The 16,219-nt window shown below is 44.9% G+C and overlaps 1 protein-coding gene across 10 annotated transcripts in view; it reads left to right on the forward strand.

Moving 5' to 3' along the window:
* KATNIP (katanin interacting protein) overlaps positions 1–16,219 on the forward strand; it is a 230,791-nt gene that overhangs the window by 16,331 nt on the left and 198,241 nt on the right. For all 10 annotated transcript variants that reach the window (XM_008959904.4, XM_008959900.4, XM_034951136.3 and 7 more), the window contains exon 2: positions 7,456–7,511. In XM_008959904.4, the coding sequence (XP_008958152.4) occupies positions 7,456–7,511 (56 nt within the window). The remainder of the gene's footprint in view (positions 1–7,455; positions 7,512–16,219) is intronic.

Consider the following 16,219-nt stretch of genomic DNA (forward strand, 5'->3'; position numbering starts at 1 on the left):
GAGGTGGAGGTTGCAGTGAGCCAAGATTGTGCCACTGCACTCCAGCCCCAGGCGACAGAGTGAGACTCTGTCTAAAAAAAAAGGAAGTTGAAATGGGGGTATGGGGGTGGGGGTAGTAATGACAGGGAGTGCTCTCCTTCCTGGACTGGAAGAACGGTGTGCAGGCAGCAGGGTGGGGCAAGCACGCTGAGCATACTGGGTCAGCCGTTGGACTAATGGGTTGCTAACCCTTCCTTGCTTCCTTGTTGTGTGACCATGGGCAGTTTGCTTTGCTTCTGTGACCCATGCGGCTTTGTCATTGCAAATGGTAGGAAATCCCAAGAGCTATCACCCGGGGAAGAAGCTGACAATGGCAGGTGCTCAGAAAGCACTGGAGAAACTGACTCCCTTTGAAATCAGATCGTCAGACAACCCATCTGCACCTTCCTTTATCTTTTTTTTCGTTTTCTTTTTCCTTTCTCATCTTCTCTAGCCATTTCATAAAAACTTTGCCCTCAAATAAATGAGCAGGTCACCAATAGCCTATTGGCTTCACTAAGGAACTGTTGGTTCAATTTCCAGAAACCGTATTTTGTCATCGTTTCATTCTTATCTCTCACACATTACTGATTGATCTCTTAAAAGAAGTCAGTTTGTCCTCCAAAAATATTGTGTTCTCTTTCCAGCAAGATTCGGGGTCCTGAGGTTCACGGAGCCTCCTCCATCTCCCTCTGACAGACCACCTGCCCCATCTTAGGTCTTGGATGGGAGAGTCTATAGCATTTCTCATTATGTTATGTTTTTTACACATTTAAATCAGCCTTTGGACATTGCATATTTTAAGTTTGTTTTAGCTTTTTGAATAGGAAATAGATCCAAATAGATCATTCAAAAATAAAAATAAGACCAGGCACAGTGGCTCACGCCTATAATCTCAGCACTTTGGGAGGCTGAGGCAAGAGGATTGCTTGAGCCCATGAGTTTGAGACCAGCCTGGACAACATAACAAGACTCCACCTCTACAAAAAGGTAAATAAGCTGGATGTGGTAGCACACCCTTGTGTTTTTTTTCTGTTTGTTTGTGTTTTTGTTGTTGTTTGAGAAGGAGTCTCCCTCTGTCACCCAGGCTGGAGTGCAGTGGCACGATCTTGACTCACTGCAACCTCTGGCTCCCGGGTTAAAGTGATTCTCCCACCTCAGCCTCCCGAGTAGCTGGCATTACAGGCACCTGCCACCACGCCTGGGTAATTTTTGTATTTTTAGTAGAGACGGGGTTTCACCATGTTGGTTGGCCAGGCTAGTCTCGAACTCTTGACCTCAGGTAATCCACCCGCCTCGGCCTCCCAAAGTGCTGGGATTACAGGCGTGAGCCACTGCACCCAGTGGTGGCACACCCTTGTAATCCCAGCTACTCAGGAGGCTAAGGTGGGAGGATCGTTTGTGCCCAGCAGTTCCAGGCTGTAGTGAGCTATGTTCACACCAGTGCATTCCAGGATGGGCAACAGAGCAAGACTCAGTCTCTAAAGGATAATAGTAATAGGAAAATAAAAATAAAAACAATATTAAAAAACATACCTTAAGAGTCCTTCACATGCCTCTCTGGGTAGTTCTTTATGCAAATAGAACCAATATGAGTATATATTTTGATTTTCCCTTTTTCTTAGAGAAAAGGTTACATGCAACATATACTTTCTGGTCTTGATTTTTTTTTCCACCTAAAATATGACCATCTTTTAAGGATATATAAGGAGTAGAATATGAGAAGCTTGCTCATTCTTTCAGCTTTACAGTGTTCAATTACATTGTGCGGATTCATCATATTTGTTCAGTGACTTATTATTTCTGATATTTGCTATTACAAATCATGATACAGCAAATACCTTGCGCATATGTTTGTTTCCTATTTGTGGACAGATGTCTTCACGGCTGATTCCTAGTAGTGATATTGCTAGCTCAAAGGAAAAATGCATTTGTGCTTTTGAGGGATTACAGGTGTGAGCAACCGGGCCTTGCCCCGGGAATAAGAAATAAGTTTTTTTTTTTGAGACCAAGTCTCGCTCTGTCGCCAGGCTGGAGTACAGTGGTGCAATCTCGGCTCTGTGCAACCTCCGCTTCCTGGGTTCAAGTGATTCTCCTGCCTCAGCCTCCCGAGTAGCTAAGACTACAGGCACATGCCATCACGCCCAGCTAATTTTTGTATTTTTAGTAGAAACAGAGTTTCACCCTGTTGGCCAGGATGGTCTCAATCTCTTGACCTCGTGATCTGCCCGCCCGGGCCTCCCAAAGTGCTGGGATTACAGATGTGAGCCACCGCACCTGGCCGGAAATAAGTTCTTAATCCAAAACTCTTGTGATGGGGAGGCCCTTACACTGGATTTCTTTACCTGCAGATTTCTACTGAGTTCCTTTTATTCTCCAAAACCTGACCTTTCATGCCAAGACTGAGCATTTTACCAGACTCGATGGGAGTGAGGGTCTAATGTCAGTGCTGGGCTCTTACCTCCACCCCCACCACTCCCCTCCCACCTGAAGAGGATAAATAGAGGGAGTGATTACAATATGAATAGTTTAATTAGGAATATCATGAAATTATATTCTGCATATATATTTTTATCATGTACTATATACATTTCCATATGCATCAAATATGCATGCATATTAGTCTACAGCAGTGGATTTAAAAAGCTATGTCCTGTAGACTGTACTTTACGGGTTGTTTAAGACTCTTTATCAAGGGTAATTTTGGCACTGATTTTCCCTTTGCCTGATGACTTCAGAAACTAACATCCAAGAAGATGCGACTCCCCTCTAAATGGTAGCGATGAAGATTATCTTCATCTAGAGCAAAGTGTCAGAATGTGCTAACCATTGAAAACGAATCCTATGTGCAGATAAAACCTTGCTGAAATCATAAGTGGGAGAATAGTATTGTAGTTACAAAATTCAATGCAGTCACTTCTTTTTTTTTCTTTTCCCCAGACAGACATCTGTTCTATAAAGTGAAGTATATTGGCCTTATTTATTGCTTCATAGCTGAAGCAGGCAGGTCACCCTGCAAAATTCAGAGGAACACCCCCTTAATTTTGCAAGTGGCATATATTGATATTAACGTCACCTTTTTCCACTTCCTTCTTTGAGTTGTTGTGAGAATAAATGAGATATAGGTAGGAAAATGCTCAGAGAAGCTAAGTGCGGTAGACAGGCACAGTGTAATCTGGTTACAGCACTTCCATCCTTGACAGGCAGGAGCTGTCTTCGCATCGAGCTAATCTGGAGGAGAGAGAAAGGCTCAGTGGTGTGAGGACTGGGCCAACCAGTCTTCTAGGGAGTTTAGATAATAAATGCTCTTAATTGAGTGAATTATCTTTGTTGGAAAATAAGCAAATTATTTTCCGATTTAATGAATTAAAAAGCTTCTAATTAACTCCAGTAGAAAGATTTGCTTTTATGTTTTATTTTATTTTATTCTTTTTGTTTTGTTTGTTTTTATAGAGACAAGGTCTTGCTATGTTACCTAGGCTGGTCTTGAACTCCTGGCCTCCAGTGATCCTCTTGCCTTGGCCTCCCAAAGTGCTGAGATTACAGACGTGAGCCACTACATCTGTCCTACTTTCACATTTTAGTAGTTAAGCTCTATGTTCTTTGCATTAATGTAACTGAACGACTGGACGCAGGTCTCATGCTTGCTGCTTGCAGAGTTCAGTTAATAAGAGTGAGGTCTGGTAATAAGAAAGTGAATTTATTAACCAAAACTAATAAAGGGAAGTGGTCAGATTCCTATCCAAAGTAACCACTTCCATTTTGTGGAGGAAGAAAACTCCAGTTTTCCCTTACAGGAGTGAGCCAGGCGCAGTGGCTCACTCCTGTAATCCCAGCACTTTGGGAGGCCTAGACAGGCGGTTCACCTGAGGTCAGGAGTTCGAGACCAGCCTGGCCAACATGGTGAAACCCCATATTTACTAAAAAAAATACAAAAATTAGCCAGGCATGGTGGTGGGCATCTGTAATCCCAGCTACTTGGGAGGCTGAGGCAGGAGAATTGCTTGAACCTGGGAGGCAGAGGTTGCAGTAAGCGGAGATCGCACCACTGCACTCCAGCCTGGACAACAGAGTGAGGCTCCATCTCAAAATAAATACATACATACATAAATAAAAAGGGAAAACTTGATAAAGAAGGCATGCAAGAATTGGGCTGAGTACTATCTGTGTGTCTTGTTCGGGTGGCCATCTTGGGTCCCAGTCTACCTGGACATTGGGCTGGCGTCATCTCAACAATGGCCAGGTTGTTAACTCGCCACTGTGAAGTCATCTCTGCAATTTTGCAGCTGGGTCTCCAGGCTTGCTCCAGGATTAGCCGCTGGAACTTCTAAGAAGGCACATAGGCAAATACTAGTATACAGTTAGAGAAATGTGAAGACAGTATATACGGTGAGAAAGGGAGGGACACGGAGTCTATTTTAAGGCTAAGAGAAAAGGCTTCTGCAGTTTCCTTTAAGGTTCAATCTTGAAATCCAAGAGAAAGGGGAAAAAAAGTTTTCAAATGCATTTTGAAGTTAAGCTGCCCAGTTACGTTAATATTTTTTTGTTTGTTTGTTTGTTTGTTTGTTTTGAGACAGAGTCTCACTCCTTTACCCAGGCTGGAGTCCAGTGGTGCGATCTCGGCTCACTGCAACTTCTGCCTCCCAGGTTCAGGTGAATCTTGTGCCTCTGCCTCTCGAGTAGCTGGAATTACAAGCATGTGCCACCATGCCCGGCTAATTTTTGTATTTTTAGTAGACATGGGGTTTCACCATGTTGACCAGGCTGGTCTTGAAGTCCTGACCTCAGGTGATCCACCCGCCTCGACCTCCCTAAGTGTTAGAGTTACAGGCATGAGCCACCACGACTGGACACATTAATGTTTTGTTTTTATTGTCCACCTTAATTTTTTAAACTGTTCTTTATTAGTATAACATAATTTTAGAGATGAAAAGCAACCATAAAGATGATTCAGCCCAACTCTTAAAGAAAAAAAAAAAAACTATGGCCCATAGAGACCTAATGACTTATCCAAGGTCCCATAGCTGTCACTTGTCCCTCAGGACCAGATCCCCAGGAGGCTGTGTGGCCAGCAAAGCAAGGGCCTCAGTCAGGCGTTGGGATCTGCCGTGCTCACCCTGGAGGAGCTCTGCTCCCTCCTGCTGCCTGCTCTTGCCCTGGGCCCTGTGGGACCCTGCAGGGCCCTGCTGGCATCTCACTGGCCTCTGCACTACTCCTGCTGCCAGGACAGCCCAGTCTGTCAGTGGCCCAGACCCCAAACCGCTTTGTGCCTAGCAGCTCAGGGACAGTCCCTTCGCTCTGCATGATGAGGCCTGACTACCTGGCATGTCATTTTCCCTGGCCAGCCTTAGGGCTCACTCGGAATCCTTAGACTGACAGCCAGAGCCGTGTGGTCAAGGGTTTCTGGGAGCTGCTCATTCTAGCTCCTATCCCAGAGCAACAAGCCTCAGGAGGTCCTGATAAAATTGGCCTAACAATCAAATCTCTTGATCCCTAAATCCTGGGGGGGTGTGTGTGTGTGTGTGTGTGTGTGTGTGTGTGTGTATGTGTGTGTGTGTTTAACTAATAAACTGGTTTTTAGAGCGTTCAGCAAAATTGAGCAGAAATTACAGAGAGCTCCCATATACCCCTGTCCCCACATACATCTCCCCAACTATCAACACCCCACACTGGGCTGGGTGTGGTGGTTTATGCCTGTAATCCCAGCACTTTGGGAGGCCAAGTGGGGTGGATCACATGAGCCCAGGAAATTGAGACCAGCCTGGGCAACATGGCAAAACACCCATCTCTATAAAAAAATTTTTTTTTTTTAAAGAACACCCTGTATTACAGTGGTACATTATGCTGGTCTCTTTTTCATCCTTAAATCCTAGGTTCTTTGTCTTAAGGCAAAAAAGAAAACACACACACACACACACACACACACACACACACACAATGAAGACAAAGGCAGGCATGTAGCCAGTTTCAGATTAGTTCATTCTATCCGGGAATCCTGGCCTCTGTTAGTCTACCCCAAGGCTTGTGGCTGGTAGTAACTCAGCATGACAGCTCACACACGGAGATAGCCCTGCCCTGTGTCTCCCTCTTCTCTGTCTCTCAGAACCAATTCCAAATTCCTGGGACTGGGATTCTGATTGGCTGCAGTTGGGTCAGGGGTCCATCCATAGCACAGCATACTGAGGTTCAGGGCGTGGGATTATGTATAATCATGGCTGCCCAGAGGCCCCACTGGGTGGACAGAGGGGAGAGGAAGAGAGAGGAGGGCAGTTTAGGGTATCATTATGAGCTGACCAGATAAACCAAAAGATGTCTCCCATACCATGATACTGTATGATCCATGCCCTCTTGTAAATTCTCCAGTGGCCTCATTTCGAAATCCTTTTACACATTGGCCTTAGAGTCTGGCCGTGGCCAGCGGTTCATCCTAGGCCTTGGCTCTTCCCTTTATTCACACTTTCTTGGCAAAAGCATCATCCCTTGAGCTTTATCACCAGCTGTGACCCCTCCCCTACCCCTCACTCACGTGCAGACTTGCTAGAAGTGACCATGTCCAAAGACACGTGTCTTTTCTCTGAGACTCAGTCCCCGTTGCTTTCCTCTTGCTAAGCTGTCACTAAGCATTTTTTGCTTCTGTCTTCTGAGTGCTCTTACCTAAGGGGACACTGGTTGTGGCATTTTCACAAATAGCCACTGGGGAGTAAAGTTGGGCAGTTTAGGAGATACATTGACAATAATGCAGTGACTCTTGTGTTATATTTTCAAACCAAAGCAATCCATTAATTTTGCATCAAGGCATTCTTTTATAATGGACACTTCCATAAAAGTTGTGAAAACTGCATTCGAAACAGCATATTTAAACATTATGATGTCACTCTGTTGAATTTATGCACACCTTCAAATGTTAGTCTTCTAGCTCCCCCAGAAAAGCAGTAATTCTCTCTGAAATTGCCTATTATATGAAATGCAGGTGATTACCACTAATTCACATCTGCACTGTCACCTATGTGGCGGATTTGGGGGTTTGGTGCAGCACGTTGGTATGCTCTCATCAAAGGGTATGTGTGTGTGCACAGAGGAAGGCATTCTTGTGGAAGGCATTTTATGTAATTCCAAACAATTTAATAAAAATGTAATTCAAAGGGGAAAACTACAGTCCCTCAGCCCTTTCAGAGTACAGATAATGTTCCAGATTAAAGGCTGGAGCTTTGTTCATTATAGTCAAATAATGTAAGAGTGTGAATTACCATTTTCCTTGCCGTTGGTCTATTTCAAAAGTGTGCCATTTTCCCATTATAATAATAGGCTGCATTTTCTTAAAATCATTTGATTATGATTGGTCCCGTCTATTCAGTTTGCAAATAAAAAGCTTTTGTGATGATAAACTAGCTGTTCTAAAACAGCCTTAATCTTGGTTCTGCTTTTGAACTGCAACAGGTCAGACTCTGCGAAAGGCCGAGAGAAGCCGGTCCTGCTCACGAGAGAAAAAGGAGGTAAATGTGTCCCTGGCGAGGGCTGATGGGAGGCAACTCTATTTGAAAGGACCTGAGGGAGCAGGGTGGCGAATAATTGTCCCTAAATATACTCTTTTCTCTTGGGGTCCCAAGCTTGAATCCTGGAGCAAATGATAGTGAGCAACTAGACTTACCAACCCAGTGTCACTTGTAATAATCACTTGTAATAATCATCTCTGAGTGTGTCAGTTAACTTTGTCTGTGTAACAAATCATCCCAGATTTTAGTGGCTTAAAACAACAACCATATATTTAGTTCTGGATTTGGTGGGTTAGCAGTTTGGGCTTATCTGGGCAGTTCTGCTGTTGGACCAGGCTCCGCATGGTGCTCACTCATGTTTCTGCAGTTCATGGCTGTGTCAACTGGGGGGTAGTTGAGTGTCAGGGTGCCTCAGTTCTCCACACCTCACCTCTTAATGGTATACATACTTCTCATCTGCCAGCAAGCTAGGCAGGTTTTTTCACATGGTGCTTCAAGGGCTCAAGAGTGCAGGAGTGGCAACTGCAGGACTTCTTGAGTCCTAGGCTTACAAGTCACACAGTGTCACTTCTACCACTTTCTATTCTTTTTTTTTTTTTTTTTTTTTGAGTCGAGTCACTCTCTTTTGCCCAGGCTGGAGTGCAATGGCGTGATCTCAGCTCACTGCAACCTCCGCCTCCCAGGTTCAAGCAATTCTCCTGCCTTAGCTTCCCAAGTAGCTGGAATTACAGGCGCCTGCCACCAAGCCCGGCTAATTTTGTGTTTTTAGTAGAGATGGGGTTTCACCATGCTGGCCAGGCTGGTCTCGAACTCCCGACCTCAGGTGATCTGCCCGCCTCAGTCTCCCAAAGTGCTGGGATTACAGGCGTGAGCCACCACACCCGGCCCCACTTTCTGTTCTTGAAAGCAGGTCACAAGGTCCCAGATTCAAGGGGTGGGGAAATAGATCTCACCTCTTGATGGGAAGAGCTACAAAATATTGTGGCCATTCTTGAAATCCGCCACCTTCCCCCCTCCCCGCCTCTGAGCCCACCTACTTTGTGCCCCGCACCAGGGGGACCAGGACTAGAGGTTAAGTGAAACACAGTCCTTGATCTCAGAGTATGCACTGTCTAGTTGAAAGAGAGCTACAGTACAATAGTTACAATACAGTGTGAGAAGTGCTGTCACAGAAGGACAGAGAAAGTGAGATTTTAATACAGAAACCAGTCACCTGACTCTTCCAGCAATATCAAGAAAGCCTTTGCAGAAAAGGTGATGTGCAGGCTACTTCTTGAAGGATGACTAGGAGTTTTCCAGGCCAAGGAATCAGTACAGTCAAAGTCAGAGAGACATGAATAAGGAAGGTTGCAAGATCATGGTGCCTAAAGCAAGTGGGAAGTGGTAGCAAGGAGCCATAGGTTACTCCAGGGCCCTTTGATCATGTCCCAGGCTTATGAGAATATAAAATTGAGTCTTATTTAGTGGAGGTGGGACAGGAGTGCAGGGGAGATAAATTGTGTGGCTCATCAGAAACATTGACCAATCGAGAAATTCATCCAGACATATCTACCAACACTTTTGATTGTAAAGTGTCATCATTCCTATAATGAAAGGGCATTTGTCAGGCTCAGCTGGGTCCAGGGCCTCAAAAATGGCAAGAAGACCTGGTCTTTCTCCTTCCATCTCTGGGCTGTCCCGGCCAGCTCTGAGGAGTAAGCTGGGGCTGAACTGCACTCAGCGTCGTGTGAGTTACATGACCTTCACCTTCTCCTGTTGTTTCCTTCATCAGCTGTAACCAGAACAGCCAGTTTGCGTTTTCTTTTTCTTTCAATCAGCCCACCTAGGATGAGGGCTGGACGAAGCCTTAGGAACTTCGCTGCTGCTGAAAAGATCTAAGTGTCGCCCAAGTGGGCAGTCTAGGGGCAAAGCCAGGGTGGATTTTCCCACTCCTTCTGGTAAGGAATCTTTCTCTGGAGGCAGAAGCAAGTGCCTGTCTTCCCACAGCATCCTTCCAGAGACCCTGAGGTAGAGGAGCAGGGATGGAAGTGAGCCCAGACCTGCAGGCCGCCCTCAGTTAACTGACCTGGGGTGAAGACCAGCCTGCAAGCCAGGAAAGAAACCTTAAACCCACCCCTGGCCTTTGGTCACAGAATAGCAGCATCCCATTTATCCACATTAAGAAATTAACTGGGAAACCATGGAGCGGGGCGGGGGAAACTAGTTGAGATACTCTTCCCTTCTCTCTCTGTCTCTCTCTAGCAACGGGACTCCCCTAATTGCTGCTTTCCCAGCCACTCCCATTGTGCCCATCGCCCGAGAGCATTTCAGATCATTTCTCTTCTGGGAAGTGCTTGTAGTGAGAAAGAGAGAGTGAGGCTGTTTATCACAATACCCAGGCTTAACCTGGAAAGATATTTCACTTGGTTTCAGGCCTTTTGAAAAAAGGAGAGTGCTAACTCTCTTAACAGAGCTTTTGTTCGGTTAGAAAAACAAAACAAAAAACCAACCCCAAACAATTATTTTAAAAATAAATAATTAAATAAATAAAGGCTTGGCGCAGTGGCTCCTGCCTATAATCCCAGCACTTTAGAAGGCCAAGGTGGGTGGATTACTTGAGCCCAGGAGTTCAAGACCAGCCTGGGCAACATGGTAAAATCCCACCTCTACTAAAAAACAATTATTAAAAACAAAAAAACAAACAAAACAAAACAAAAAAAAACAGCAAGCTGCCAGTACTCTCGTCTGACAGGTTATAACATGCCTTTTCCACCCACCTCTTCTTTCTGCATCCCATGCCCTCTCTCCTGACTTCCCAACCCTCTGTGCCTTACCCAGGATGCCAGGTATAGATCAAACTATGTCACCATGAAAGGCAAGGAGAAGACCAGCTGTCTCTTTCTCAGAGCTGGTTAGAACAAATGTTGTATTTCTCAAGGTGGTAAGGTGGTGTGGCCAGCGCACTCCCTGGAGGGTGAACACGTGGTGGTGAGGTGGTGTGGCCAGTGCACTCCCTGGAGAGTGAACACGTAGTTTCCAGCCTGGGTTGGGATCGGGTACTTCTTTGAGGGATCTTAAGCCACCATGACAAAGGGAGGGTGCGGCTGTTGTCAATGAACTCGCCAGGCCAAATTCAGCCCAAAGATATGTTGTATCTAGCTCGTACCCTGTTATAATTTTTAAAAAGTAGGTGTCCACATTTAAAAGTTGTGGATTTTTTAAAATGTTTAAATCCACATTTAAAATGGTTAAATCCACATTTAAACATTGCCAACCACGGTACTTAGCAACATCTGGATATTTGAAAGCTCCCAGGTAGCCGAGTGTGGTGGCTCACGCCTGTAATCCCAGCACTTTGGGAGACTGAGGCGAGAAGATTGCTTGAGCCCAGGACTTCGAGACCAGCCTGGGCAACATAAGCAAGACCCTTTCTCTACAAAAAAGTTAAAAAAATTAAACAGGTGTGAGGCCGGGCATGGTGGCTCATGTCTGTAATCCCAGCACTTTGGGAGGCTGTGGTGGGCAGATCACCTGAGGTCAGGAGTTCGAGACCAGCCTGGCCAACATGGTGAAACCCTATCTCTACTAAAAATACAAAAATTAGCCGGACGTGGTGGCAGGTGCCTGTAATCCCAGCTACTCGGGAGGCTGAAGCAGGAGAATCACTTGAACTCAGAAAGCGGAGGTTGCAGTGAGCCGAGATCGGGCCACTGCTCTTCAGCCTGGGTGACAGAGTGAGACTTGTCTCAAATGAAATGAAATGAAATGAAATGAAATGAAATAAAATAATAAAAATCAGGTGTGGTGTCTTGTGCCTGTGATCTCAGCTACCCTGGAGGCTGAGGCGGGAGTATCGCTTGAGCCCAGGAGTTCAAGGCTGCAACAGGCTATGATCACACCACTGCATTCCAACCTGGACAACAAAGCAAAACCCTGTCTCAAAAAAAAATTTTTTTTAATAAATAAAATAAAAGTTCCCAGGTGATTATAACGTGTAGCAGTTTGAGAACCACTGGCATAAAGCAGTCAGCACAGGGCCTGGTGCAATTCATTCATTCATACATTTATTCATTCATTCATACATTTACTCATTCATTCATACTTATATAACTAACCCAATGTCCAGGCCTCTTTCCAAACCAGTTAGGTCAAAATATGTGGGTGTGCAACCTGGGCATCAGAACTTTTTAATCCCCCAAGTGGTTCCAATGTGCAGCCATGGATGAGAACCAGCTCTTTCCATGGATTAAGTAGACTCTGGCATACAAAAATTAGCCAGGCGTGGTGGTACATGCCTGTAGTACCAGCAGCTCAGGAGGCCGAGGCAGGAGAATCTCTTGGACCCAGGAGGTAGAGGCTGCAGTGAGCCAAGATCACACCACTGCACCCCAACCTAGGCGACAGAGTGAGACTCTATCTCAAAAAAAGAAAACAAAATAAATAGCTCTGGCTGTCGACCCAGGTGCTTCTTTGTACCCTGTGCCTGGCCTCTCTGGCCCTAAAGGCACCTCAGTTCTCCACCGCTGCCACAGATACCAAGAGGCAAAACCAAAGAAGAGAATGATAAACATTATAGATGAGCCCCAAATAAAGCTCCAGGGAGTGCCAGAGGAGGGAAAGACTTCCTGGGAGAGGTGGCCTGAACGGAAGCATTGGAAAGGTTACGGTCATTTCTTTTTTTTTGAGACATAGTCTTACTCTGTCACCCAGGTTGGAGTGCAGTGACACAATCTCAGTTCACTGCAACCTCCACCTCCCGGGTTTAAGTGATGCTTCTGCCTCAGCTTCCCAAGTAGGTGAGATTACGGGTGTGTCCCACCATGCCTGACTAATTTTTGTATTTGTAGTAGAGATGGGGTTTCATCATGTTAGCCAGTCTGGCCTCAAACTCCTGCCCTCAAGGGATCCGCCCACCTCGGCCTTCCAAAGTGCTGGGATTACAGGCGTGAGTCACTGTGCCTGGCCAGGTTACAGTCATTTCTGAAAAATGTAGCTTTGATGGTTGGCTTGAAGTCAGTAGATAATTTCAGTTCAGCTGGTAAAAATATTCTCAGCCTCATTTCTAACAAGTATTCATGGTTCCTGCCTGTGGAGATTATATAGTGTTTATGGCCCTTGAACATGAATTATTAATGATTTTGAAATTGTGGTCATTGTAGTTTACTCAAAAATCATTAGGAAGTAAATTTATCATGCAGTGTTGGAAAAAAGGAGATCACAGAGGAGGAAGAAATATTTATTCATCTTCCAATTCATCCCTACAGCATCCACACTGGTGCCCAGGGCACTGTGGGGCTCATGAGCATGGCGCTGGGGACATGTCCCCTTACTGCTCAGAGCCACTGTGAGGCCACTGTTGACTCTGTGAATTAATACCTCCAGTTTGCTGTGAGGGCTGCAGTTCAGGTCCTGAGGCCAAGCAGCTCTGCCTCAAATCCCAGCTGTGTGACCTTGGACTTGAGCCCTCTCACCTTGTTTGATAATGTCCACTTTGGAGAGGGTTAATACAGTCATGTATTAACGTACCTAGCACAGTGCTGGGCACATAATAAGTGTTCCATAGATGTTAGTTGTTATATTACTTGAAGTGTCTAGGATTTAACAGAGAGATTCACAAGGAGAAGGCAGCACAATTAATTACACTTTCACAGAAGGGGCCTCCCTCACTCCAGCCAGACTTGAGGCTGATTCCAGCCTTCCTGCTTCCTGGCTGTGTGTCCCCAGGCACCTGGGCCCCCAGGCAGGCTAGCCCCAGGGCCCTCATTCTTAATCACTCTGAGAGCCTCCCATGATAACGGAAGGCCGTTTTTGCAGTTGATTGGAGATTCCAGAAAATGCTCTTGACAGCACACTCATCTGCTGAACTGACTTTGCAAGGATTGCAAAAGTCATTGAACTCACCCAACTAGAAAATGTTAAGCCTTCCCTTTGCATGCATGCACATGCACACACATACACACACACACACACACACACACACATTCCTGCTAGTAACAGAGACTTCTGGTACAAGGCTAGAGGCTTCCTTCATTTTTCCCAAGCAGAAGAGGAGATGGGTCTGAGGGGAACACAGCAATGGAGGGAGTCCAGGATCCAGGGTGCCTCCAGGGACGAGGTTATCTCGACAGCCCTCTGTCTCTTCAGTGTGCAACCACAGACACACCTCTGCTCTCCTCTGGGTCTTCTGGGTCTCTTTATCTTGTTGCTATCTTTTTTGTTTTTTTGTTTTAGATAGGGTCTCGCTGTGTTACCCAGATTGGAGTGCAGTGGCGCTGTATCAGCTTACTGCAACCTCTGCCTCCCAAGTTCAAGTGATCCTCCCACCTCAGCCTCTTGAGTAGTGGAGACCACAGGTGTGCACCACCAGACCCAGCTAATTGTTGTATTTTTTGTAGAAACAGGGTTTTGCCGTGTTGCCCAGGTTGATCTTGAACTCCTAGGCTCAAGCAGTCCTCCCCTCTTGGCCTCCCAAAGTTCTGGGATTATAGGCGTGAGCCACCTAGCCTGGTCCTTGTTGCTGTCTTGATCCTCCTATTAGCTCTTCCTCCTCTATAAGCCCAGGCCACAGGCCAGTGAGAGAGTCTGGCCTGGCTAATCAATACTCAAGAGTATTCAGGGAATACAATATTCCTGACACCAGTCTTCATTTGCCCTCCCAGGAGGCAACGACTATAATCAATTTCTTATGTGTCCTTCTAGAAATATTCTACAGGTATGCAGCTATGCAGAACATATGCTTTGTCTCCTTTACCCACCCATCCATCCCCCTCATGCAATACACATTGTTCTCTTCTTGATTTTTTTTTTTTTTTTTCATTTAACAACATGTCTTGGAGAGCATTCCTCAGCAGGTCATAGGGACAGACCTCTCTCTTTTCATGGCTGCCTAGTACTCCATTGTGAATTTACAGGAATGTAATTCTTTACTTGAAACATTTAAGGCCAAATATATTTCATTTTTTTATATTTAAAAAGTTATACCATCCTATGAGGACCTGGAAAAGCACTCTATAATCAAATACATTAATATATGTACAGAACTCATTGAGGTGGCTGATGCTTGTTATCCCACCAGCTACTTGGGAGGCTGAGGTGGGTGGCTCACTTGACCCCAGGAGTTTGAGTCCAGGTTGGGCAATATAATGAAGCCCCATCTCTAAAACATATATATATATAATGTATGTGTACAGCAAAATATGAATATTTATACTAAGTGGGTAAATAAAGGCTATAAATTTTATGTCATTTCAGGTCAGGTTTTGGTCCTAAATAATTGCATAAATGTATTACTAATTCTTGATTAATGAATATCTAGTCATTAATAGTCTTTTGCTACTATAAGAATACTTTAAAGAATGTTCTGGAGCAGACATCCCTGTGCACATAGGAATAGCCAAAGGTTAAATGCTTAAAAGTAGAACTAATGGATCAAAGGGTGTGTGCTCTATTTAAATTGATGTTTCCAATTCATCTTTTAACAGTGCATGAAAGGGATAGAGCTATTTTTTTTCCCCCAGGTTATCTTGTAGCAAGCTGACCAGATTCAAGTGTGGCTGTCCTTGACCGAGGTGCCCACAATGGAGCCATTCAGTGGCCACTCCTATAGTTCCCTAGTTCACTTGTCTTGTGGGGGTGAGAGGAGGGACGTTTACTTGAGAAGGACTTGGGGGTATATCTAGCACCTTGATTTCTTTTGTTTTCCCATAGGTTTTTGGGGAACAGGTGGTATTTGGTAAAATGAGTAAGTTGTTTAGTGGTGATGTGTGAGATTTTGATGCACCCATCACGCAAGCAGTATACACTACACCTAATTTGTAGTCTTTTATCCCTCACCCCCTTCCCACCCTTTCCCCCTGAGTCCCCAAAGTCCACTGTGTCATTCTTATAGCCTTTGCATCCTCATAGCTTAGCTCCCACTTGTAAGTGAAAACACACAATGTTTGGTTTTCTATTCCTGAGTTACTTCATTTAGAATAATAGTCTCCAGTTCTACCCATGTTGCTGCGAATGCCATTAATTCATTCCTTTTTATGGCTGAGTAGTATTCCATCATATATACATACCACAGTTTCTTTACCTACTCATTGATTGGTGGGCATTTTGGTTGGTTCCACATTGCAATTGTGAATTGCAGCACCTCGATTTCTGCAAGCCATCTCTTGCAGCCCTGAGCTCATAAGATTTGTCTTGGCTGATTACAGGCACCAGTAAGACAGGTGACTTTTCTGTGAGTTTCAGACTCCACTAGCGTGCAAACTGCAGATACTTCCTTCCCTTTTCTCCATTCAGTTCTCCGTGTTCTTGCAATTTCAGTCTTGTTGCCCCGTCCATATTTACAGATCTCAATTGCTTTGTTTAAAAAAAAGTTTTTTTAAAGGAAGAAAACAAAAGAAAAGGCAAGTTGGTGGTGTTGCATTACAAAGAGCCTGGTATGACAGCTGACATTCCAACTCTGCACTTTTACTGGAATGAAACCTTTTAGTTCATATTTCTGGGCAGAGAAGAACAAAATCTATTTTAGATTCAACTGCCAAATATATTCCCACTTGCGAAATTATTGTTGTCAGTCTTTCTGCTTCTTGAGGTCTTGGTCTCTCTGCAGCTTTGAGAACTTGAAGAGAGGGGCCCTGGTAACATTGACAACTTCTGATTTATGCAGGGCAAATAAGACACAGGGCAGGATTAGAAGCAGTGCAGCAGAGGAATTGAGCTTGCGAACCCTGGAACCA

This window comes from Pan paniscus, chromosome 18, assembly GCF_029289425.2.
Source record: "Pan paniscus chromosome 18, NHGRI_mPanPan1-v2.0_pri, whole genome shotgun sequence".
NCBI lineage: Eukaryota > Metazoa > Chordata > Mammalia > Primates > Hominidae > Pan > Pan paniscus.